At 41.4% G+C, this 27129-nt stretch overlaps 1 protein-coding gene across 7 annotated transcripts in view; it reads left to right on the top strand.

Annotated features, from left to right (window-relative positions):
* Window positions 1-27129, top strand: part of PPP3CB (protein phosphatase 3 catalytic subunit beta) — a 169070-nt gene that overhangs the window by 129254 nt on the left and 12687 nt on the right. For 3 of the 7 annotated variants that reach the window (XM_082268064.1, XM_082268060.1, XM_082268061.1), the window contains 3 exons: window positions 7057-7141; window positions 11655-11752; window positions 16282-16311. In XM_082268064.1, the coding sequence (XP_082124190.1) occupies window positions 7057-7141; window positions 11655-11752; window positions 16282-16311 (213 nt within the window). The remainder of the gene's footprint in view (window positions 1-7056; window positions 7142-11654; window positions 11753-16281; window positions 16312-27129) is intronic. The other 4 variants (XM_082268065.1, XM_082268063.1, XM_082268062.1 and 1 more) reach the window with 3 other exon arrangements.

Below are 27129 nucleotides of genomic sequence, written 5' to 3'. Positions count from 1 at the left end.
AGTTTGTTTTCTGCTACATATTTTTGGTAAAAATCGCAATAAGCGTATTTCGATTGGTTTGCGGAAAAGTTATTGCGTCTACTAACTACGGGAAAGATTTGTCATTTTTAATGTTTTTTTTTTTACTAGTAATGGCGGCGATCTGCGATTTTTAGCGGGACTGCGACATTGCGGCGGACAGATAAGACCCCTGACTGACCTTTTTGACACTTTTGGGGGTACCAGTGACATTACTACAGTAATCAGTGCTATAAATATGCACTGTTACTGTAATAATGACACTGGCAGGGAAGGGGTTAACAGTATAGGTGATCAAGGGGTTAAATGTGACCCAAGGTGAGTTATTCTAACTGTATGGGGGTTGGATTTGTGAAATGATCACAGAGACATGCGATCCTATAGGACAGGATCACAATGGCTCTGTGATAATTTCAGGAAGAAGGGTGGTCGGCTGTGTTTACAACAGCCGACCGTCCTCTCTCTGCGGGGAGTGATCGTGGGTGTCAAGAGGCAATCGGAGCCGCCTGACACAAGCATCAGCTTCCCCACTGACGATCGGGGGCGGTAGCGCCCTGCCGTTGGCGTGCGCTCGCCCCCTAGCTCCTCCCAGGCAAGCAACATAGATCTATGTCGTTTTTTACCTGTACTAGCCAGCCTGCCGCAGTAAATATACAGGAGCTGGTCGGCAAGTGGTTAAAGGGTATAGGCACTTATTTTTAATGTTTTCCATAGCTATACCTGCAGAAGGGGCAAGACTAACGTTATCTAATAGAACTTCATTTTTTGACTAAAGTTCCACTTTAAAGTGATTGTAAATGTTTGATTATTTTATTTTAACCAGTTCTGGACCGGAAGGATTTGCACCCTTAACCTCTTCCTGACCGCCCGCCGCCTATTTACTGCGGCAGTGCGGCCCTCCTGCCCAAACCGACGTAGACCTATGTGGCTCGCGTGCCTGCAGCTTGGGGGCAAGCGCGCGCTTCAGGCGGCGCGTTTCCGCCCCCATTAGGCAAAGAAGATGCTGATGCACGGGGCAGGCGGCTCCGATTGCTGCCTGACACCTGCGATCGCTCCCCGCTGAGAGAGAAGAACAATCAGACGTTGTAAACACAGCTGACCGTTGTTCTCCCTGGAATGATCACAGTGCCTGTGATCCTTCTATATAGGAACACAGGTCTCTGTGATCATTTCACAAGCAACGCCCCCACCCCCCACAGTTAGAATCACTCCTCTATACTCACATTTACCCCTTGATCACCCACAGTGTTAACCCCTTCCCTGCCAGTGTCATTATTACAGTAACAGTGCCTATTTGTAGCACTGATTACTGTAGTAATGTCACTGGTCCCCCACCCGACCCCAAAAGAGTTAGGGGTCCGATCTGTCCACCGCAATGTCGCAGTCCCGCTAAAAATCGCAGATCGCCGCCATTATTAGTAAGAAAAACCCAATAAACGAAGATGACATAAATCTTTCCCGTAGTTAGTAGACGTGATAACTTTTCCGCAAACCAATCAAAATACGCTTATTGTGATTTTTTTTTTTTACCAAAAATATGTAGCAGAAAACAAATTGGCCAAAAATCTTTAAAAATTTTGATTTTTTAAAAAATGTTTTCTTTTTTGAGAATGTTATATAGCAGAAAATTAAAAGTATTGTTTTTTTTTTCCCCAGAATTGTCGCTCTTTTTTTGTTTATAGCGCAAAAAATAAAAATCGCACAGGTGATCAAATACCACCAAAAGAAAGCTCTATTTGTGGGAAAAAAGGACATCCAATTTTATTTGGGTACAGCATTGCACGACCGCGCATTTGTCCGTTAAAGTAACGCAGCGCCGAATCGCAAAATATGGCCTGGTCATTAATGGGGAAAATCTTCCGGTCCAGAAGTGTTTAATGACTGGGCCATTTATTGCGATTCAGCACTGCGTTACTTTAACGGAAAATTGCATGGTCGTACGACACTGTACCGAAATCACATAGATTTCCTTTTTTCCCACAAATAGAGCTTTCTTTTGCTGGTATTTGATCACCTGTGCGATTTTTATTTTTTGCGCTATAAACAAAAAAAGCGGCAGTTCTTGAAAAAAACAATATTTTTCACATTCTGCTATATAACATTCCCCAAAAAAAAGGAAAAATTTTAATTTTTCATCCTTTTAGGCCAATTTGTATTCTGCTACATATTTTTGGTAAAAAAAATCCCAATAAGCGTATTTTTGTTTGTGCAAAAGTTATCGGGTCTACAAACTATGGGAAAGATTTGTCATTTTTATTATTATTTTTTTTTACTAGTAATGGCGGCTATCTGCAATTTTTAGCGGGACTGCGACATTGTGGCGGACAGATCGGACCCCTAACTGACATTTTTGACACTTTTGGGGGGACCAGTGACATTGCTACAGTAATCAGTGCTAAAAATATGGATGGTTACTGTAATAATGACATTGGCAGGGAATGGGTTAATGCAGTATGAGCTTGTGAAATGCTCATAGAGACCTGTGATCCTGTATAGAAGGATCATAGGAGCTCTGTGATCATTTCAGAGACAAGAACGGTCAGCTGTATTTACAACAGCTGACCGTCCTCTCTCAGTGGGGAGCGATCACAGGTGCCCCGCGGCGATCGCGGACACCGGTCCAGTGGATCGGCATCCCCGCTGCCTAGTGGGGTTGGAAGCGCGCTGCCAGCGGCACACGCTCGCACTCCAGCACCACGCGTGCAGCCAATGTAGGGCTACATCGTTTCGCACAGCCAAGCTAGCCTGCCACAGTAAATCTGCGGCGGGTTGGCAAGTGGTTAAACAACAAATTTGTCATACGTATGTGCTCTGTGCAATGATTTTGCACAGAGCATCCCTGATTATCTTATTCTGGGATCCCTCGCAAGCGCTTCTGGCTCCTCCTGACTTCAGAGTGCCCCTATAGCAAGCCGCAAACATATTGTTTAGAGCAGTGTTTCTCAACTCCGGTCCTCAGGGCACACTAACAGGCCAGGTTTGCAAGAAAATTGAAATGCATCACAGGTGATATCATTTGCTGCTCAGTGATTGCATTATTTTAGTCTGCATCTCCCCAAGGTAATAATTAAAATCTGGCCTGTTAGTGTGCCCTGAGGACCGGAGTTGAGAAACACTGGTTTAGAGTGCCCCTATAACAAGGTAAAACCACTTCTGCCTTTAGAATTACTCACTTCCTACTCCTGCCCAGGACTACACGTCCCATGACGTATTTCTCCTCGCACTCCTTCACATTCATAATTTCTCAGGCACTTACTGCAATATATGAATGGTGTACAGAGCTGTATGTGTGCTGCACTGTATTTACTGATATGTAAACAAACAATCCATTCTGTACATAGGCCAACTAATCGATTATGAAAATAGTTGATAACTATTTCCATAATCAATTATGCCGATCAGTTGTTTCAGCCCTAATCACAATACAGTCATGTAAACCAAGTATACCATATGAAATTAAACTTAAGTGTAAATGTTTTTTTATCGGAGTTCAAACATGTTTTTAATGATGTTTAAATAAATTATGCATTTTTATGGAATTTAGTGTTGTTCCAAAACTGTGCTCTATAGGCCCAGATCTAGTGGTACCCTAATGATTTGTGCTCATGGGTATTTCCTAGTTATGATCCAAACCTACCCCAGTATTTGTTTTTTTAAGTTTCGGATAGAATTGGGAATAGTCAAAATTGTCATTTTTATATCTGTCTGTCACCAAATTGTGAGGATTTTCCCTTCATTCCAGTTACTGTGAGGTCTATACAAGAAATGGGGTGACTATCACCAGGACAGGAAGGCCCAGACCCCACTAAAACTTTGTCAGAGATTCTAAACTTTCCCCGCTACTTGTATTTTATCTGTGTCCCTGTTGAAAGGACTCCCATGAACTGGAAATCTGCTTAGTAGTTACACATACGGCAATATAAACCTGGAAAATGCTTTCCCTACTTTTTCTTAAACAAAATGAAAAAAATTGGAGTTGGGCTTCACTATAAAGCAATGCTGTTCTGAGAGAGATCTTAGGGCTGGTGTTGACTGCTTTCTAGTCACTTGGCATCTCTGAATTCAGTACTTTGAGTCACAGACCCAGGGCAAACCTGAATCATGTTAAGCCAGAGTGAAGCCAGGCCTCCTTATTTTTTGGAAATCAGTTCCTTAGTATTGAAGCCAGAGGAACAGTCTAATAACCAGGTAACTAGTATTTTCAAAAAAACAAATGGTGATCAGGTTCCCAGGCAATCAATGGTTAAATTGTCAAACAGGAAAAGCGTAATCAGAATAAACTGCTGCCGATTCACTGCAGATGCACCACATAAAGTTGAAAATCCTAAATAATCAGCGCACGATTGTGTACCTCTCCTGTTGGCTAAAACTTATATTCAATATATAAAAGGTGCTGATATACCACAAAAATCAGAGATCAATATATATTCATATAAACCTAAGATAATGGAAAAAAAGTGCAAAATACGCTGTTCAAAAAAGTGCTAGTGCAAATTTGTTAGCATAAAATCTTAAATGCCACATAAATAATAATTCATATAACTTTCTAAAATATTTTTTTTCTGTGTGAGTAAAATCACATATATTATATATATATATATAGATGTATCAATCTTGTGAAAAATTACTATAAAAGAGTTAAAAAACAACAATCAGTGATTCCAGTCCCAAAAGTGCAGAAAGTGCCAAAATAAATATATATTTGTTCTTCTGTTTCAACTCGTGTGAGACACCCAAATGTACTCTTTTCACTGGATCCCAGACTCCCCAAATGGGAAGCTGGTCAAATTATAAACCAGCAATCACGCTTAAAATACGGTAAATATTTTCCAGCAGGTCGGTCTAAAATCCACAGGTGGATCTTCCCACTCTGTCCATAGATGTTACAATCTCAGGGATATGTCAAGGATTCCATAGCATAATTCTGTAAAATTCAAATGATTTAATAAAATATGATAAAATACACTTGCATGCTTATGTGTCAACCTGACACTGGGGTAATGCACGTAACTCTCACTCTGGCTCTAGCTCCGAACCTGGAGTGTGATGCAAAGCTGTGTTGCGGTGTTGGTTGGCGTCCTTGCCCTGCCCTACTGGTTTTGTCACACGACATCCACATGGAGCGGTCTAAGGATGTTGTGTGATAAAACTAGTAGGGCGGGGCCAGGACCAGAAAAATCTTTTTCACAAGATTTATATATACATAATATATGGGATTTTACTCAAATATGAGTTTAATTATATATTATTATATTTAGATCACAGAAATAATTATTTTAGAAAGAGTTGTATGAATTATTTATGTGGCATTTAAGTTTTTGTGCTAACAAATTTGCACTAGCACTTGTTCTTTTTTACACAGCGTATTTTGCACAGTTTTCCATGATTTTTTCCATTATCTTATTATGATGCTTATATGAATATGTATTGATCTCTGATTTTTGTGGTATATCAGCACCTTTTATATACTGAATATAGGTTTTAGCCAACAGGAGAGGGACATAAACGTGCGCTGATTATTTAGGATTGGCAACTAGTATTTTCAGTTTCAAAGGTGCACAATGACATCCTTCAGAGGTTTTGAGAATATGACTAAAATGTAGGATAGGGCTAATCATATCAAAGCAGTTTTTCCTACTTATTTATCCTCCCTTAGTAACATATAAAGCGTGTACCCTTGCACGTGTTTGTTGGAGATAAAACCTTGCAAACCATGAATGTAGGACCAGAAAAATTCAATTATCCTAGATACTTTAAAAAAACCTCAAAAGAGAGAAAGCACTGCCATCTGTGTTTATTTATCCTGACAAAAAAGGGGGAGAGTGTTAATTTTCATAATGGTGGGTATTTCGTATTGCCTAATTCTGATTGAGTACAAAGCTTTTAAAGAGACTGTCTTGTTGAAATAATGTTCCTGAGACCCCTGGTGGCACTGTATGTATTACCTTTGAGCTTAAATGTATAGTCCTAAGCACAGTGGATAGTGCTTTGAGTTAGAGAGGGTGTTTCTAGGCCTTTATAAGTAATTTGCCTTAGCAGTTTGGTAGAGTGGCCCTGATGAAGAATTCTGTATATACACAAGAAACAGTTTCTCTTTTGGTTCAAGCAAAGATTAACCTGTCTTGTCTGAGGATGTGGAGGGGAGTCTCATGTGGAACGTATGTATTCTGTATGCCCCAATATTGAGGGGTCCTAGGTGCACACACAAAATGTTTCAAAAGCAGATACATTTCTTTCAGGTGTATTCATATTTTAGAATGGAATTGGCCACATTGGAGGCACAGAGAACGCTTCTTTGACAGTTATTGCTCTTATTACCCCTAGCGGCCTGACAGATTCCTCTCTTTCACTTCCAAGCTTGCTCTGAAAAAAAAAAAAAGGCAACAGATTTAAAGCTAAAAATGGTCAAGAGTAATTTCCTTAAAAATGATATTGCATGAAGCTGTTCATGCGTATAGTTCATAGCATGCATACAACTTATAGGTTACATGGTTTAGACCACACTTTTGTACACATCTTGCATACAGGGTTTTTACTACTTACCACTGTTAATATGCAAACCAAACTCTCTGCCCTCCTTGCCTCACATACAAGACAAAGCAGGTCAGACAATGCAGGTTAGGCCACATTTGCTTTAACATATCCACAGCATATATCCTGTGTTTCATGTAATTCTGTTCCACACATATCCTTGTGCCTAATAAAAGTCATTTAATGTTTTAACACCTCAACTTCATTATCAAAATGTCACATTTTCATATGTATAGCTACAATGTGTCTAAACTTTAACAGCAAAAATTTGTTTTTTGTTTTGTTTTTTACCCATAGTTCAGCAGTCTATTTGGTCTGGTTTGTTTTATATTTTGCTTCTACTGGTGCACTTAACCAATACTCTTGTAAGTTTGTGGAAAAACAAACTTTAAAAGCGTGTGGTGGCTTGTTGGCAATTCTTGTTAGGTTTGCATATTATTCTGTGTAATATTCTCTCTAAAGAAATATGAATTCCTGAGCTTGAGATTTTTCTTATTCCATTGAAAGTAGGTACAGCTGCCGCTCGTAAAGAAATCATCAGGAACAAAATTCGGGCGATAGGCAAGATGGCAAGAGTCTTTTCTGTGCTCAGGTAGGCCAGCATGTTGATAGCCCTGAATAAGCGATGATGTGTTTGAGAATATTTAAAGAGAAACTGTCAATAATATGGAAAAGAAAATGGAAGTGGAAATATTTCGGTTATCTTATGATTTTCAGGAAGCTGTATAGGTATGTTAACAGGAGTAGGGGGCTCCTATGATTACTCTGCATTAAAAAAAAGTAAAGGCTATAAAGGTATAGCATGACTTGGCCTCACACTCAACCTAAACTACCCAAAATGAGCTTCTGGTCATTTCTGCCATTGGACCATTGTATGCAGTGAATTTGTTTTTGTATCAAGATTGTTATGCACTTGGCAATCTTGGGCTTTTTTGAAAGTTTACATTCGCTTTCAGAGATTATTGGGTGGTCTAGAGCTTAAACAAACAAGTACCGAATTAGCAGCCATTCTCTGTGTTTGTTGCAAAGCTCTTCCACTCAACCTGTTGCCCATTGAAAGAGCTTGTTAATTAAACCTTTGGCTCAGGCTTCCATCGCCCCTTGAAGGAGTTTGTCTGTGACCATGTGACCCCCCGTGATTGGCTTTCGTGGCGGTCACATAATCAAAAAACACCTGTCCGCAAGGAGCGATCTCAAGCTTTTTGTTAGCCACTGGGCACGTGCTCTTGGCACATCTCTGTTGACGCTAATGCTTGCAAATTTGCAGCTGCTCTGTGCCAAGGCCCAGCCACCGAGAGGCCGCATATTTGCGTGCGCTCTGCGCATATGGGTTAAAAACAATCGCTTGTGTTTGCAAATGTCTCTGTGATATGAGCAGATCTCTCATTTAAATAGATAAGATGTAGACCTGCTGTAAGTCGTATATAACTATTTGAACCCTAGTTCTATTTGTAACTCTGGTAAATACTAAGGTCTCTTTCATGCTAGAGGACCGATCTGGTCCGGCTGTTGGCTTTTCAGGCGACCTGATCGGATCCTCTAATCCTTGGTGGAATGGAGTGGCAGTGGGTGTAAACTGATATGTGTTTGTTTCCACCCACCGACATCCGATCCTATCTGCTAAAAACAGACGGATGGCAATCTCGATTTGATGTCAGTCGGGTGTAAACTGACTGGCAGTTCATTTACACCTGACCTTCCATAGAGAAGAGCGGGCTGTGTCGGTGTCCGCTCTGCATAAGCGGAGTGGACACAGACCAGCCATCTTCCTGCTCAATGGGAATCAGCGGACAGATTCTCTGCTGAGAAGGCGGACTCCAACGGAGCCTGTCCCGTGAGGAAAGGGACAAATACAGCATCCTAAGCCAAAGTAGTACACCACCCCACTGCATACTTAACAGTCCATGATCATGGCAGCCTCCTGCAGTTTTTATATCCTCGGTATAGGAAGCTCTGATTATTCTGCATGCACAAAATATTCCCATAGATGTTGTTAGGGGAGTACGCCTAATGTCTCTACAGTAGGAGTATGGTTCCATATATAGCTATGGGAAATTGCTGCACGAGACCACCAGCAAGGAGATTTTTGCACCTAGAATGTAAACACAGTGTGAGGTCGCTGCTGTCAATGAGAGAGGAGTGTGCACCAGGCTGAGAGGATTCTAAATTAGTTTGCTTGTGGTGAATGGAGATTATGTGCTTGTTCTTTTAAAAGGCAAGGTGTTCACATCACCTCTGTAAGCCACATACCCAGATACATACGAAAAAGCCAAGCTGTCCTTTAAGGCTAGGTATTAGTTTAGCGACACTCCGAATAAGGATTAGGATTTGAATAGGATAATGATAAGTTGGTTTTTTGTGGGACCAGGCATAGACCGAGCGACGGAGAAAATCGCTCAATTGCCCCATCAACACAGTCTTTGTTGATGGGGGAATCCCTCCCGCAGAGCCATTGTTTTCTTCCAAGAGAACACAGCGATTATTGCTTGCGGTTATAAAAGCCTCTAGCAATAATCGCATGTACAATCTGACAGGGTTTAGTTATGTAAACTTAGATGCTTTCCATGCACTCACTGCATTTTTGCATTTGTTTTATTCATGCTCGAGCGAATTAACAAAACTACTAGATTGTCACAGATTTATTTTTATTTTTTTCTCTGTCTACTGGCAATTTATACAGTAATCACTTTGTGGGGTGCCTGAACACTGTTCTTTGATACACACAATATATTAGAGAAATTTCCATGAGACCAACACTTAATAAAACTTTTTAGCAAATACAATACATATTGATTAGGTCTTTGAAGCATACTAATGAAGAAATTGCTTACCAAGTAAAACTGTTTGCACAAATTTATGTGTAAAATATTTATTTTAAAGTAGTTTGAGATATTATATCAGTATTTAATTTGCTTTTTTAGTTGACATCTTTGTTACTATTACACAAAGATGATTCCCACCCCACCTCACGTCATAGAAGACTTTGCTGTAGATTGTCATACAGATCACTTGCAGAAAAAATTCAGCTGCATGATTCTAAAGAGCAAATGGAATAATCTGATTGTATCAAAAATGTGTGGCCTATTTTTATCCTGAAAGTATAATATGGCTTAATTTACTAGTTAGTAATATGTTTTATGGGAGCAGCTAACCCCAACGTGATATATTTCTCCTTGGTTACTTACCTTGGATTGTGTTGGGAATGAAGCTTGTGCAGACATCCGTCGTGGGAAAACACTAGCCAGCATTCTGCTGCTGTAATATCCACACTATAAGTTCTGACTGGATCACTTGCCAACCATGCAGCTGATGGGTGGGTACAATGCACAGGAATGCTTTTACCTATTGACTGAAGCATATCCTGACACCTTGCTCTGCATGCCTGCTTTCTTTTGAATCCTCTCCTCATTTTTTGTTTTAATTCCTCTGCATTTAGATTTGAGGTAAAAACTGAGCTCTTTTATTTACTGTTATGTGCCTCTCTATCCAGATCACTTGGCATGAAACGTATACAGTTTTTTTTCAACCAAATCGGACTTGTGTATTCATACTGTCTTAAACCTCAGTGCGAAGTTCTAGAGCTGCTATAAACTATAATACTGGGTCCCATTAGCTAAGCTGCTGACAATACTCTGGGTAGGCCTGTGTTTCTCTTCCACTGAGAACTCCGGTGTGAGGAATGGTTTAGGCGTTTGGAGTCTTGCATGTGAGTCACTCAATCCTACAGAGAAATGCATACTAGGCCTTAATTTTGTTTTGGCAGGCTGCTACTTTAATGTTCAGCCATACACACACTAGATGTAATTTAGGTCATTGCATTTAAGTCACTGAGGGCATATAGAAATAGTCTTTAAATATATAGGTTACATTTGTTAATTATATACACCCTTTAAGAAGTTGGCTAAAGAATATAAAAAAATATTCTTTACTGCTAAGCTGCAGGGCCAGGCCTTTAGAAACACTCTACAGGCGGTCCCCGGATTACAAACATCCGACTTACAAACATCCGACTTAAGCCCCGTACACACACACTGATTGTCGGCCGAACAATCGGCCGTCTTTTGTCCAGTGTTGTTTTGTTGGTTGAAATGTGCTCTAGACTGCACACGAATTTTGTCGGCCAACAACAACCAACTGCAGAAGTGATGTCATGTGATGGTTAACTTTCCGTGTGTTTTTTCTTCTCTGAGCATGCCCAGTCTTGCTCATCTGGCTTTTGTAGGCCAAAATCTGTACTGACTGACGAACAATCGGCCGTTCTGGTGACGGCCAACAAAAATTTTATAGCCTGCACACCAGATTTTGTTCGGCCGAAAAGTCGCAGTCGGTTGTCGGAAGCATCATACTAACAAGCCGACAATCGGCCGATCGGATGTTGGCCGAACATTTACGGCCGACAATCGGCGTGTGTGCGGGCCTTAACAAACATCCGACTTACAAACGGAGGGAGACAACAGGAAGTGAAGAGAAATCTACCCTTAGGAAAGGAAATTCACTCCTGTAAGAGTTCTCATGGGAAAAAGGTGTCTCCACTGAAGCTTTATCACCAATCCGTGTTTCCACAACAACACAAAATTTTCAAAATACAGTTGTCAAAGGGACAGAAAGTGATCTTCAGAAATCTTCTGAAAAGGGGTACAGACAGCAAAACAAATGGTACAGGGGTGTTAACCCTTCCCTGTGCTATCTAAAAGACTTAAGTTATTCTTTTGGCTGGAGCTAAACTTAAAAAATGTACCTGTTCCGACTTACAAACAAATTCGACTTAAGAACATACCTACAGTCCCTATCTTGTTTGTAACCCGGGGAACGCCTGTAGTTGCCAACTGGCGGCCATTGATAAAGTGTTTTGTAAGGTACTTCAGGGAAACCGTGTAAATATATTTTTTTAACCTCCTGCTACTTTGGTTGACCCTTTATTTCTTTCTTTCAGAAACTATTTCAGCATGGGGTGACAATGCCATATGAAAGTGGCAGGGTGTTTTCTATGTTTGCACTCTGCTTGCTTTCCAGATTGTGTCTATATATTCCAAGGTTTTGCCAGTTTCTGCTGACATTTGCACAAAATTTCAAAACACTGATTTTTGTTTCCTTGTGTTTCCTAGGGAGGAAAGTGAAAGTGTGTTGACACTGAAGGGTTTAACCCCCACTGGAATGCTGCCGAGCGGAGTACTGGCTGGAGGACGGCAGACTTTACAAAGTGGTAATGATAAAAAGCTTGCTGTACCTCAGGTGGAACAGGGCACACCTCATTCCCTTTCTAGTTCTACAATCAATGCATGCTGGGAATTTGTAAATGTTTTTTAGCTCCTGTCTCAGTGGCTAACAGTAGTGCATTGCTCAAGCTTTCCCTGTGCAATGGAAGCTAGCAATTCATTACCACGGGTACAAACCACAACAACTTACATCTTCCCCATCCTCCTTCCAAGCAGAACCTACCTTTACTGTGCTCCCCTCTTGCCTCTAAAGTTTCACAAGTCTTTCTTTCCTTCAGATGAGTGATTAGAGTGACAGGAAAAGAAAGTGTGTTATTAGGGAGATAAAGTAGATGGAGTGCTTTAGCAAATTTAAATTATTTTTCCAAGTTTAAAAAAGCAGGCATGGTTCCTGTCAAATACAGCTTAAAATACTATATTTCACAAAGGCTATTATGCAGTGTTTGGTTTTGTACCCTGGTATTCTGTGCTAAAATGTGTTATGCTTTTTTTTTTTTTTTTTCTAATGTAAAACTAACCTCTTACAAATTTCCCCACTCTGCTTGCTTTTCTCTCTCAAGGTGTAGCTGATTCTTCCTGTTAGTCTGATCTGTCTTGTCTTCTCTTTGTATTAGTTTTTAGTTGTAGTATATGTAGAAATGTCTTGTGTGTCTAAACCTGTGGGTGGACAATCTTGTATTTGAGGAATGGGCTTTTCTGTTGCTTTCCTGTTGCACATAAGATGCATTTTTATTTGCACAAGGTTTATTGTATTATCAGTATGGATGATCAGCAAAAAAACATATACTATATAAATACCAGTGGGAAGGGTATGAAGTGTGCCAATATTTTGCATGAAAATAAAGACCTGAAATTAAATATTCGCGATCTGTTGTATTGAATACAATTAAAGAACAAGCACACCATATCTTCATCTTGGAATAAGCTACAGAATTGCCTAAAAGGAAAATTGTAAAACATTTCTGGTGTGATAGTCAAATACCTGACTGGCTGCTGGTAACATCTTAAAGAATTCTCTAATGTTGCTGGAAAAAGGCTGAAGTCGTTTTGAACTGTACTGTATTTCTGCAGAATATTGTATTTTCAGTCCTATCATCCTCAGTGTCTGGTGGTTTTAAGCTTTATTTCCATTTTTAGCAAGTGAAGGTGTGTTCTTTTGAGTCATTCTACCATGATTTCAAGTACCCAGCAATGGAAAGAAGTCAGTTACTTTCTAATAATGTAATTTCATGTAGGTGTAACAATATTTAAGTTTTACCATCCAGTAGTAAAAACACATGAAGCAGGATTGGACACATTTGCCATTTATGCTTTTGTTCCAGTAATTTTATAGCAGGACAGTGCTGGTTGTCATAAAGAATGGGCGACAGTTTAATTTGCAGCCAGTAGTTGAGGAAATTCCAAACTGGACAAAAGCCATTAAATGTGATTTAACATCAGAATGTTCACATAACACTGATTCTCTGGAAAGGTAAATTTTTGTCTGACAGGAGGTTTATGCTTTCATGTTATAGGTAAACCGCACAGTGGTCTAGACTGCCTATAATAGGGTACATGAATACACTTACCCAAGAAGTGGACTTGTAGTTACTTATTGCTCTTGCACATGGCTTTAAGTTAGGTGTACAGCCGCACAGATTAAAATACACTTGTTACTTGTGCACTCAGAAACCACCGTTGCAGTGTATTATTTCCCATTGAGATGTAGTACAGAAAACGCGTTCAGTTTTTTGTGTAACTGTCCGCACATGCATTTACATGCACCCACGTACAGGCATATTTTTCAAAATTTTACATTTGGAAAAATAAGTCTTTTTGTAGAATTATGAGTGGTCTATAGCTGCTCTTGGTATTTTTCTTTTATACACCTCAAAAATACTCTCTAGTTATGGCTTCTAGGCTCCATAACAAGCAGCATATTTTACTATGTATGATCTACACCTAATGTTCTGTCATGTGCAAGAGCCCTAGATATCAGGGTAATGGTAGCATTGTTTGGTACTAAATAACTTAAGGCACAGTTAAAGAGTAACGCCACCTTTGTGGGGAAAAAATAGCAAATACAAAAAAAATATATATAGCATGTACAATTATGACACAGGTCATAATGTAATTTATTGTTATTGAAATTGCCTTTCATTTTCAGTGTGAAGTGCTGTACATTTTTGTGAAATGCAATATGGCTACCTGGAGGCATTCTGTACAAAGATGGTGTACAGAACCCCCCCCCCCCCCCCTCCTGGAATTGTCATTTCCTGCTTGTGTGATTGGCTCACCAAGTCTGTACTAAGACACAAGTCATATTTTGGGCATCCCTTACAACAAAAATGTCAGTTTATGTGAGATACTCCCAAAGGGAAATCACATCTAAAAGGGATGGAAACCCTGCAATTTTCCTCATTAGAGCCCTACAAGTTCAACTGATTGATAATTATGAAACCACTCCCATTAGATTTACTTTGCCCATGGACACAGATAAACCGCTATTTCTTCAGGCTAACAAAAGGTAGGAATCTGTAACAGTTTATTAGAATCTTTGCAATGTACATCAATCACCTAAAGAGGAATGTTTTTTTATTAACGAAAGTGGAGTTACTCTCTAACATATCTGCATTGTAGTTTAATGCAGTTTTCTAATAATCCTGTTTATCCCATGGTCTATAGCAAGGATCCTCAAACTACGGCCCTCCAGCTGTTGTGGAACTACACATCCCATGAGGCATTGTAAAACTCTGACATTCCCAGCCATGACTAGGCATGATAGGAATTGTAGTTCCTGAACAACTGGAGGGCCATAGTTTGAAGACCCCTGGTCTATAGGTATATATAGTACAGATGTGAAACCTGCTACAACAAATAAATAATGCAGACGTGTGAATGTACCCCTAAGCTGCTATGAATCGCCGTTTCCAGGGAAAGACCTTCTGTTCTGCAGATTTAGGAAAAGAGGGACTTGTAACCTAGATAAAACCGTATTGTTGCCGCTAAATCTCCAGGAGGTTTAGTGCATTTACAGTGGAGTTAATCTTTTGAAGCCTTTCTCAGTAGTACTGGTACACAGGATAATTATATGATCAGTTGCTGCCTACCCTAGTTTTAAAAAATCATACAAGACATACTGCAACAAGAAATGTCGAAATACATATCTAACTAGATAGCATTTCCAATGCTTTTTACTCAAGGACAGGCAGTTAACTTGCTTTATTTTAGTAAATCTAGGATTAAACTGGAGATGGAGTGATTTTCTTTCCTGCATCCACGGGTTGCAAGAAAGAGAAAAATCCTTCATTTCCCCATAAGCACAGTCAGTGTTGATGGAAAAATCCCCTCCCACAGAGCTATTGTGTTCTCCCAGTGGGGGGAGGCATACCTGCCTGGAGAGCATAGTGATTATTGCTACTGGCTATAGCCGCTGGCAATAATCGCATGAAGAATCCAACAGGCTGGTAGTACCCAAGTTGATTGATCAATCAATTTGGGTACAATCAACCTGCTCATAAATGGTTTGAATCTCTGGCAGGTCCCTGCTGAACTTGCCAAGATTTGAACCATCTATGGCTGGCTTAAGTTAGAGCATGGCAAGATGTGTTTCCCCTAGTTAGAAGTTTAGAGCTCTCTGGGGCCTTCGCCAAAATATCTTACCGTATATTGCACTCATACCCAACCTTTTTTAGCTTCAGGGCGAACAGCAGGCTTACTCACTCAGGGCTCTCTGCATACTTGATATTTTGATATATAGAATCCACCTCTGTGCACAGGGACTGCTGTAGTAGTCTTCATAGGAATCAATATGGTCCAGCTTGGACTAAGGAACATGCAGCTGGATTGTGCAAAAGAAAATTGAGACTAACTTCAGCACGTGGCAGTGGTGTTCAGCTTAACACTTGCTTAACATACTAAGTTCTGTTGCAAAGGTGAGTAACAATCTCCCCTGTAGTGTTCCAGACACCTTTTCAATTTATCACCGTTTGAAACCCTGGTCCATACCACCTAAAATCGCACTATTTTTGGGTAATCCTGATCATGTTATTTGATTCTTGTGTCAGTTTCCCTTCGGCAGCTGTCCAAAAATGTTTTCCTTTACTGTGTATGTTTGCATATCTATATTTTTGTACAGCAATGTTTGCATGTTTGCTGGGAAGCATTTCTGTTTTATATGGTCATTGACAAGAAAAGAAACATGAATGCAAAACTGCCTATGACTTTTTTTTTTTTTTTTTGTTTAAACAGAATTTCATTAGCGCAAACATGAAAAAAAAATTTAGTCTCATAATAATTATAAGAATGTACATTTCCTACTCCTTTAGTTTTCCATTATTACTATCAGGCAACATTACATATCTAACAAACGTGTTCTTCAAATGCATCTGCTGTGTACTGGAAAATGATGGGTGTGATACAGATAATTGGGGTGGAAGCCTATAATATAGAATTGGTCATTGCCTTTTGTGTTATCCGATATTACACTTCTCATCTTTTTCATTCATTTTGCATGCATCTGCTCACTTCTGTACAGCCACAGTTGAGGCAATTGAGGCTGATAAAGGTATGCTTAGTGTCAGTGGTCTGTTGGGGGGGGGGGGGGGGGGGGCGCTCAACGTTTGTGTGATTTTGACCCAGTTTTTACTTGCACAACCAGAGATGGATCCCTTTATTGATCCGTCCCCCTTTTTGTACTCCAAGATTAGTTTCCCGTTTTGTTTCTTATCTGTGGCATGGTGTATAGAGTATATTGGATCTGTTTACACCTTACTAGAATGTTTTCTGTGTGCTCTGTGTTCTGTGTTTGTGCAGTTGAAGGAAAGATCCGGTATTTCTAGATCCATTTCTTCTCTTGAAATTTGAGTTATGCATGTCCCTAATCATAATTCCTGTGTGGCACATTTCTTTCATGTGGTTGTATAACTGTTCTGGTGGTGCAAGACATTTTATTTCCTTTTTGTTATATGTTTATTTAAAAACAAATCACATTGCATTTAAATCTTATTGAAAGTTTTATTGTACATCACTATCAAACAAAGAATCTCAGAGAAGGATATTCCTGAGTTAGTTAACAGGATGGCTTATGTTTAATTCACACAGCAGTCCTGTATGACCTTCTGAGTGTTACCTGGTCAGAGCGTGATACATTTTTCACTGTATTTTTTAATGATCATAAAATGAAGAATGAAGCGTATACATACACTAGTCAGTGTTGCAGAGCTTCAATGTGCATTGCATTTCTATGTGGATGGATTACCAGCTGTAAAGTTTGCTGTTATAAACAATATACAGATTTAGTTGTGAAAACACAGTGGGTAGTTGGCAGAATTGTAGTGGAACTTTAGCCAGCTTAAACAGTTAAAATGTCCTGCCAACATTTTTGTAATTTACACAGCATAGATACCGCTGTCTACTGTTGCAGCTGTTTCACCTGCCTGTTAACTGGACTAATGAACAAAACCACTCTCCTGGGGTTTTCCACCATTGCCTGTAAGGTGCTTATCACCTTCTACTCTGTCCTCCTGTGCCTGAAAACAAGTTAGATTTGTAGCATTGTGAAATGCATTTGAGTCCAACTGGCTCACACTGCATAACCTTTCACTTTTATTTTCACTCTTAGGGCTGGTTCACACCACATATGGTGGGACTGCATTTGGCGGCTATTCAAACTCAGTTCTACCACATGGACAAGGCAAAATGTCTTGTCTCCTATGTGCCCAGTTCACACCACTGCATTTGAGTGGTGTGCATGTACAGTGCGCTGAGAAGGAATACTGCATGCAATACTTTTTATCAGCGCAGCGCATGGCAATCCATCGTCCCGCACGGCTAGCAATTGAACCTTATGAACATCTGTATGACATCGCAATAAAGTCAGTTAAAAAATAGGAATCCTCCACCGCACAGCAGCCACTGTGTTGCAGCGCAGTGGCTAGTGTAAACTAGCTCTTTCTGTATAGGGAGTTAGGAAAAGAGAGTTAAATGACAGACAGTTCTATTAGTATTTTAAATGCCTTAAAGTGGAACTCCAGGCAAGCCGCTGCATACACATATAAAACACATATGACAATTGTTATACTCATCAAAGGATTTGTATTGCTGTCTATCTGTACAGAAGATTAACACTGCCCCATCACACAATCAGTCTGGAGACCTGACTTTCTCTACTTAAAACACAGCTTGGGGGGTGCTGGGGAGCAAAAAAACTGGTCTTGACAGGTCCTGGCTCAGATTGCCGCAGCGATCTACAGGCATGTTCTGCCTCTCCCCCCACCCCCCACAGACTATGGGACCATTCACAAAGCGCTGCTCGACAGTTAATCGGCCGTGATACCGGTTTCCCTTACAATACTTGCACCAGAAGCTGATTAAAGAATCGGCTCGGGTGCCGACATCGCTGGGTCCCTGGACAGGTAAGTGTCCTTATAGTAAATGTCAGAAACTACGGTATTTGTAGCTGCTGACTTTTATTTTATTTTGGGAGACGAGCTCTTCTTTAAGTTCTTCTTAATATGACTGTATCTTCTCTCTGCCCTAGCCTGTGATTGTACAGTTAAGTAGCTATAGCAGCAGACAATTCCCTGTCATTGTGCTCTCACTTCCTGTCAAATTATCCCTTGTCAACATATGAGCATTGCAGCATACACAGTTGACTGCTCATGCAGTTTCTCTATCTCCTAGTCTGAACTCTACTGCATAGGGCATTGCAAAATACTAATACCAAGTCAGTTGTAGGTGCTTAGACTAGTTGCTTTTAGAAATACACTTAATCATTTTAATGCATACCTGCATAATTTGGTTTGCTTTAATCGGTCAAGGGTTCAGATTTAATACTTTTTTCTCTTTCGTTCATTGAAGGACACAGCCATACTTCATGACGGATGGGTTTGATGTCACCATCTTCAGGAGCAGGATGCTAGGTGCAACTAAACTAAAGCATGCCCAGGGGTTGGCCTTCTGGAGGTGGTCAACCCCCATCTGCAGCAAGAAGTTATTTCCTAGCGTCAGGAATTAGGGCGTGGAGCTTTCTAGCTCTTTTGTTTTTTTATTTTTATTTTTTTTCTCACAGATTGTTCCATTTTTTTCTTCAGAGTTTTTTTAGTTCCAATAGATGGATTTCTGTCCTGTCAATGGATTTTGGTTCCATTCGATAGTTTGGTTTTTTTGTTTTGTCTTCAATCAACTAAGTTGTTGGCCGGGTAACAGATCCGGGTAGTCCCTCCAGCATCACCAACTAGTGCATGCCGTCCCTAGTATACAGGGATCAGCTGTGTCAACTCTCTCACACAAAGTGGCGTGAAGGGGCACAACCCCTCAGTGGATGCACACTGTCTCAGTACTATATATTGGCCGATGACACCTGGATCAATATAGGATCCGACGTGGTTCGTCTCCCCACCTGGATAGACAGTATCTCACAAAAGTGAGTACACCCCTCCCATTTTTGAAAATATTTTATCATATCTTTTCATGTGACAACACTGAAGAAATGAAAGTAGAGTGTACACCTTGTATAACAGTGTAAATTTGCTGTCCCCTCAAAATAACTCAACACACAGCCATTATTGTCTAAACCGCTGGCAACAAAAGTGAGTACACCCCTAAGTAAAAATGTCCAAATTGGGCCCAAAGTGTCAATATTTTGTGTAGCCACAATTATTTTTCAGCACTGCCTTAACCCTCTTGGGCATGGAGTTCACCAGAGCTTCACGGGTTGCCACTGGAGTCCTCTTCCACTCCTCCATGACGACATCACGGAGCTGGTGGATGTTAGAGACTTTGCGCTACTCCACCTTCCGTTTGAGGATGCTCAATAGGGTTTAGGTCTGGAGATGTGCTTGGTCAGTCCATCACCTTTACCCTCAGCTTCTTTAGCAAGGCAGTGGTCGTCTTGAAGGTGTGTTTGGGGTGATTACCATGTTGGAATACTGCCCTGCGGCCCAGTCTCCGAAGGGAGGGGATCATGCTCTGCTTCAGTATGTCACAGTACATGTTGACATTCATGGTTCCCTCAATGAACTGTAGCTCCCCAGTGCTGGCAGCACTCATGCAGCTCCAGAACATGACACTCCCACCACCATGCTTGACTATAGACAAGAGACACTTGTCTTTGTACTCCTCACCTGGTTGCCACCACACATGCTTGACACCATCTGAACTAAATAAGTTTATATAGGCCTCATCAGACCACAGGACATGGTTTCAGTAATTCATGTCCTTAAGCCCCGTACACACGTACCGATCGTCGGCCGAACGATCGGCCGTCTTTTGTCCGAGGGCTGTCTTGTCTGTTGAAAAGTGCAAAAGACTGCACACGAATTTTGTCGGCCAACAACAGCCGACTGCAGAAGTGATGTCGTGATGGTTAACTTTCCTTGTCTTTTTTCTTTTCTGAGCATGCTCAGTCTTGCAAATCTGCTGTCTGTCGGCCGAAATCTGTACTGACTGGCGAACAATCGGCCGTTCTGGTGTTGGCCAACAAAAATTATAATGCTTGCACGACAGATTCTGTTCGGCCGAAAATGCGTAGTCGGCTGTCGGAAGCATCATACTAACAAGCCTACAATCGGCCGAATCTTTACGGCCGACAATCGGTACATGTGTACGGGGCTTTAGTCTGCTTATCTTCAACAAACTGTCTGCGTGCTTTCTTGTGCATCATCTTTAGAAGAGGCTTTCTTCTGGGACGACAGCCATGCAGACCAATTTGATGCAGTGTGCGGCGTATGGTCTGAGCACTGACAGGCTGACCCCCCCACCCCTTCGACCTCTGCAGAAATGCTGGCAGAACTCATAGGTCTATTTCCCAAAGACAACTTCTGGATATGACTGAGCACATGCACTCAACTTCTTTGGTTGACCATGGTGAGGCCTGTTCTGAGTAGAGCCTGTCCTGTTAAACCGCTGTTCTTGGGCATGGTGCTGCAGCTCAGTTTCAGGGTCTTGGCAATCTTCTTCTAGCTTAGGCCATCTTTATGTAGAGCAACGATTCTCTTTTTCACATTTTCAGAGAGTTCTTTGCCATGAGGTGTCACGTTGAACTTCCAGTGACCATTATGAGAGAGTGAGAGCGAGAACGACAAATTTAACATACCTGCTCCCCATTCACAGCTGACCTTGTAACACTAACGAGTCACATGACACGGGGAAGGAAAATGTCTAATTGGGCCCAATTTGGACATTTTCACTTACGGGTTTACTCACTTTTGTTACCAGCGGTTTAGACATTAATGACTGTGTGTCGAGTTATTTTGAAGAGGACAGCAAATGTATGCAAGCTCTACACTCACTACTTTACATTGTAGCAAAGTGTTATTTTTTCCAGCGTTGTCACATGAAAAGATATAATAAAATATTTACAAAAATGTGAGGGGTGTACTCACTTTTGTGAGATACTGTATTTCCCTGGAGAACTACAAGTCCTGGGTTTGACTCCTAATAGGCTGTGAGCACCATCCATGTTGGGGTTGGGTGCATTGGTTTACAACATACCCTTACCCCTGGTGAACTTTTTACATCTCTTCAAGCCCCCTTCCCCATACATTTCTTATTTGGGTTTCTCACTAAACTATTAAGGGCTGGTGTTGAATGTGCTAATGTGCTGTTTCTTTTCTCACAGCCCTATCTGGAGCTGAATGGGTTAATGTGCTTTATGATTTCTCTCTGACTTATCTGGAGCTGATTGAGTTAATTCGCTGCTTTCTCTTTTCCTCACAGGCCTGTCTGGTGCTGAATGAGTTAATAGTTTTCTTTCTACTTTCAGCCCCATAACTCATCTTTCTGCTCACAATGATGACTCATTCCTGAGCTTTGCTTGGTTGAGTGTAACTCCTACTAGACCATCTAACATTTCTCTTTCATATAGGAGCAATCTCATGGTCAGGGGGGTAGCATGACCAATGGAAGAGCACTGTGTACATGGTTACGCAGATCCTTAATTCATCAGCATTCGCCTCAATTCATCAGCATTCGCCTCTGCTATGATCTCTCAGATCTTTACCAAATTGGCTAAGTTGTTACGCCAAGGCTTGGCTTCTGAACAAGTCTCTCCTGCTTATACAGAATTAACAGATCGACTGGACTCAGGCCATGTGGGGTGTCACCTGTCTGTCTCTGCTGTTTTATGATTCTCTGGCTTAGGTTTTGGCTGAGATCTAACTTCCAAAAAGTCCTTACTGGCATGCCATTGGCAGGTAGCCACCTCCTTGGTGTGTTGCTAGACACACTTATTAAAAACATCACTGTTAACAAGAGCACTTTCCTAACTCAAACGCTGAAAACTAAGGACACCCATCCACTTCCTCTGGATCCAAGCGAACTCGACAGCCCAAGCCTACAGAAAAGCCTTCCTCTGCATGAAAGTGTGCACCAAACTCACCAGCTTAATCGGGGGGATGTCTTCCTTGTCCTCTGGTCTGGTGTCAGCAACACGTGTCTTCACAAAGACACTAGCTCCCATCTTGGCTCTTTTACGTATATGCAAGATAGCAATGGTAGGCTGCCTGAATGACCTGCTCCTGTGAGCACAGTCCGCATCGGACTTCGAATGAGATCTCTCCATCAGTCAAGATATTGGAGGAATTTAGTTCTTCTTCTATCTTCTCACTTAAGAGTATCTGGGATCCATTCTGGACACCACCATGGCCAGGATTTTCCTTCTGCCGAGCAAATTTTAAAAGCTTCTCTTTCATGTCCATCGCCTAATTTATCTGCAAACTGCATCCATCTGTTTTTGCATGAGAATTTTGGGGCTCATGGTGGCTTCCTTCGAAGCAGTCACTTATGCACAACACCATTCCAGACCTCTACAGAGAGAGTCAGACAAAATGGAACTGACTTCTGGGTTTGCTAGATCCACTCAGACCTCTATCTCTTCCAGCATATATGCGTCATTAATCTGGTGGTTTTTGGTCCCCTCTTCTGTTAGCTGGGAATACCTTTCTCCCTCCTAATTGGCAGTTTATCACCACAGATACCAATCTCTTTGGGTGGAGAGGTGTGATGGGCCATTTATCCATACCAGGTCTCCCCATCTGCATCCCAGAACTGAAGTTATTCTGTCTCTCTCTCTCTCTCTCTCCCATTGGTCGACTCCCCTCCAGGATTGCCCTATCAGGGTACAATCAGACAATACCACAACAGTGGCCTACATCCATCACCAAAGGGGCACTAGGAGCTTGGCTGTGGCCCTGGAGGCCTCTCTCATCCTCAGGCAGAACTCCATGTACCAGAGGATTGGCAGTTCTCATTGCAGGGGGCCAACTAGCAAGCAGAAAATCTTGATAGCCAGATCAGGGGGAATGGTCCATGCATCCCAACGTTTCTCTCTAGAGCTTTCAGTGCTGGGGAAGTCCGGACGTTGAACTGTGTTTGCCTTTAGACTTGATCAGAAGTTTGGGGCCAGGTCAAAATAACCCACAACCAATGCTCTGGGGGACTGTGGAACATGTACTTCCTAATCTATTCCTTTCCCTCTAAAACCCCTTCCACTGCTGTTACCAGGAATCCAGCAAGAGGGTATTGTGATTTTCCTGGTGGCTTCAGGCTGGCCATGCAGGACTTGGTTTGCAAATCTCGTTCAGTTAGTCATAGGCGCTCCGTGGTGCCCTTCCTCTCCACCTGGACCTTCTTTTGCAAAGCTTAACCTAACACCCCCCCCCGCTGTACAGTCGATGGCTTTAACAGCTTTTCTGTTAAGACGGGTGCTAAAGGACTAGGGCCATTCCCATTCTATATTTTCTGCCATGCTTCGTGCCGACAAGTCCACTTACTGGTCCCATCTACTATCACTTCTGGAAGGTCTATTTCACCTACTGGGAGTCTCTGGCATTTCATCCCCACAAGTTCCTCATTACTGCTGTTTTTTCCTTTCTTTAGGAGCCATGGCCCTCAGCACTGTGAAGGGCCACAGATCTGCCTTGGCTGTTCTTTCAACAACCCTTGGCTTCTCTCTTCCTCCTTTTGTACTTACATTCAAGGGTTACCTGGGTAGTCTTCCCCTCCAAACCCCTTTGCTCTCAGTACCTATGCATATAGGGTGTACAGGCTAGCGGCCCTGTCTTATGATTTTAACTGTTATACAAGGAAAAAGTGGTCCTTTACTTTTGTCTGTTCTTCCCTAAGGTGGTGTCAGCTTCACACGTGAACGAAGACTTTGTTCTACCATCTCTCTGCCCTCATTCTTCTCATCCCAGAGAGGTGGACCTTCATTGCTTGGATGTCATTAAGGCCATTGGCGTTTGCATTCCACAATGGCCCCTATTTGCAAATCTGACTCTTTCCTTATTGTTCTGAATGGCCCTAGGAAAGGTCTAATGGCTTTGCCTTCCACCGTATGCTGGTGGCTTTGTAAAACTGTTCCCCAGGCTTATACCCTTGCAGGCGGATCTGTCTGCTAATGCAGAGTGGATACAGACACTGCCCGCTTTCCTCTATGGGTGGTCAAATGTAAATGGACCGTCAATCAGTTTACACCAATCTGATCCGCTAGATGGGAGGGGAACACCATCTGTCTATTTGTTGCGGATCGGATTGGCTGTAGGTGGGTGTAATTGGACACCTGCCCCCCCCCCCCCCCCCCCACACTCCATAGAGGAGATTGGAGAGTCCGCCTGAAAAGCTGACAAGCAGACACGATCAGACCAGTAGTGCAAAACGTTTGTGTATAAAAATAAATGCATATATGAATACCTTTTGTTAAGTGCTCACATATCCTCTGTTCGCTGAATATGGGGATTAGGGAGGTTGAGAAACAGGAATACACAGATTTTCCCAGTAACTGGCTATGCGGTGGGGGTTGTCAGCACATTGGAGGACAGGCAGGCTGTTCTCCGAGCACCTAGCATCCTGCACGTGGCAACATCAGACCCATCAGTCATGAAGTGTGGCTGTGTCCTTCAATGAAAGCGGAGAAAAGGATTTTATGCTGAATGCAAGCATCCTGTAAACCTGAAGGGCATGTTTTAAATATGTCCAAAGTTCTTATTGGACCATCCAGAATCTGTCTGTTAAAACCAGATTCTAGTAACTGGTTTCCTGCAGCAAGTTTGAACATGAAATAATTTGGTTGCTATGAAAAACATTTTCTTTTTTACCATCTTAGAGGGGACTTTAGTTTGTAGCAAAGCAACCCCAGTGTGTGGGGATTGTCTATGGGCTTTTTACATTGGTGGGATAAGTACTCACTAGTGCATTCTGTATCTGGCCCTTGATGACTAAATTTGGACTTTCAGTGTGGGGAGAGTGAGTTCTGATTTGTTCTATTGTGTTTTCATATCTAATTTTGTAAATCAAGTGAACCTTTCAGCATAAGTCTGACCACATCTTTACATATTTCTTAACCATATTTAACATAGTACTATGTAGTTAAGTATACATTTATTGTAATAATGTTGTTCCAATGCCCTTAGGCTTAATTCACATTATAGCGTTTAGTTTTTGCGCCTTATCACACCATAGGCTGCCCTATGCACAACAAATGTGGCAAAGCAGCTCATGCACCTTTTTTGAGTGCTGAACTTCATGTGCTTTTTAACCTTGTGAATTTATCACACCTTTTCACAAAAAATGTGTCCATTTTGCTGTGTTTAGGGGGGCCATTAAAGTATATTTGAACCCTTACCTTATACCTTTATACAATGGGTGGTCAAATGTAAACGGGCCGTCTATCAGTTTACACCGGACTGCCATCTATTGTGCTAGATGGAAGGGGAACGTATCCCCATCTGTATATTTTTAGTGGTTTGGATTAAGGCGAGTGTAAACTGACACATTTCACCCCCCAACTCTATGGAAGAGTATGGAGGGTCCGATTGGGTCCGCCTGACAAACGGACAAGATCGGACCTCTAGTGCAAAAGGGTCCAAAAATAGAGATGAAAGGCAAAACTTTTGTGTAGAAAAAAAAAATATATATATATATATATATATATATAAACTACCTTTTGTTGAGTGATTACACAACCTCTGCTCTAAAGGGGATAAAGGAGGTGGAGAAACCAGGAATACAGAGATATTCCCAGTAAATGGCTATGTTGCGGTAGGGGGGGAGGGGGAGGGGGGGGGTTGGTCAGCACATTGGAGGACAGGCAGGCCGTTCTCCCAGCACAGCCAGAAAACTGAGCATGCTGGGATGGATGTGCTCGGAGTCCTAGCCGGGTCAGTTTGAAATAGGAAGTCAGGGGGATTGGTAGTAACACCAGGGATTTCACACAAAGGGAAGAATGCAAAGTGAACAGGATATTTTTTATCACTAGTACATGGTACAGTAGGCACATCAGGAATATGAAATGTTGAGGTAACCTATTCTTTAACAATGAACGTCACTGCAAGCGTGAGCTCTTCTTTGTGAGTTTCATAAATGCACAATTTTGTGTACTTTCACCAAAACGCTATAATGTGAATACAGGCTTACAGTGTGGACAGTTTATGTAGAGACATTATTGATATAGCAAAAGTGAAATAATTCCATGTTGGACTAATTTACTTTCGATATTGCTGATATTGGCCTCTAATTATTGTTGGACATGTATGTGAATTCGTTTTTAGTAGAGTTCTTTTTTACGCTCATGATCAGAGGTAAATTTTGACAATGGTAATTATGTTTTCCAAACTTTTCCGGTGGTGCCACAAGCAGTTTTCCAGATCCCTTCAATTGATCACGGGGAAAATGTAAAATGCCTTTTTTTTTTAATGTCAAAAACAGTACACCTCTGCAATACATGTACATTTCCCTATGTGTTGTACCTTTAAAATCACTGTAGTTACAGTAAAATGCCTGTCAATCTGTCAGTCATCCAATGAGTTGACAATGCTGTCTGCACTGAAATGCCAAGCAACATTTTCAGCCCTACCCGATTCTCTCATGCTGAACTAGTAGATACCCTCCACCTCTATTTATCTTCATAACAATAGGGATGGCAGTTCTGTAGAGCTTGAGATATCAGTGCAGCAGAAGCACAGTGTTGTCAGCTCAAACTGGAAGTTAGGAGCATATTGAATTTTTAGCAGATTAACATAAATTGTACTAGTGTTAAAGCTGAACTCTAGGCACATCTGTAATAATTAAAACTAAGTATATTTTTCTTGATCGTACAGGACACAGGTTACTTTAACTTTTTTTTTTTTTCACTGCTAAGCCATTTTTTTGCTTTATTTTTATTCTATTTTTTTTTATGGGCTGAAGATTAAAACCCCCAACCATTGTTTGTATGTTTTATGATTGGCAGACTCCTCAGCACAGTTTTGGATGTACTTAGACCTCACATCATGGATAATACTGGGAAGGTCTGTAATGTTGCTTTGCAATGCAATGTATCCTGCTGTAGGTGCTTTACTTGGCACGTGGTGCAGATCCAGAGGCCTGGTCTGCCTGGTGCAGATTC

This window comes from Pelophylax lessonae, assembly GCF_965119305.1.
Source record: "Pelophylax lessonae genome assembly, chromosome: 9".
Taxonomy (NCBI): domain Eukaryota; kingdom Metazoa; phylum Chordata; class Amphibia; order Anura; family Ranidae; genus Pelophylax; species Pelophylax lessonae.
Note: the sequence above shows the minus strand (reverse complement) of the source record. Positions and strands in the feature narration are given on the sequence as shown.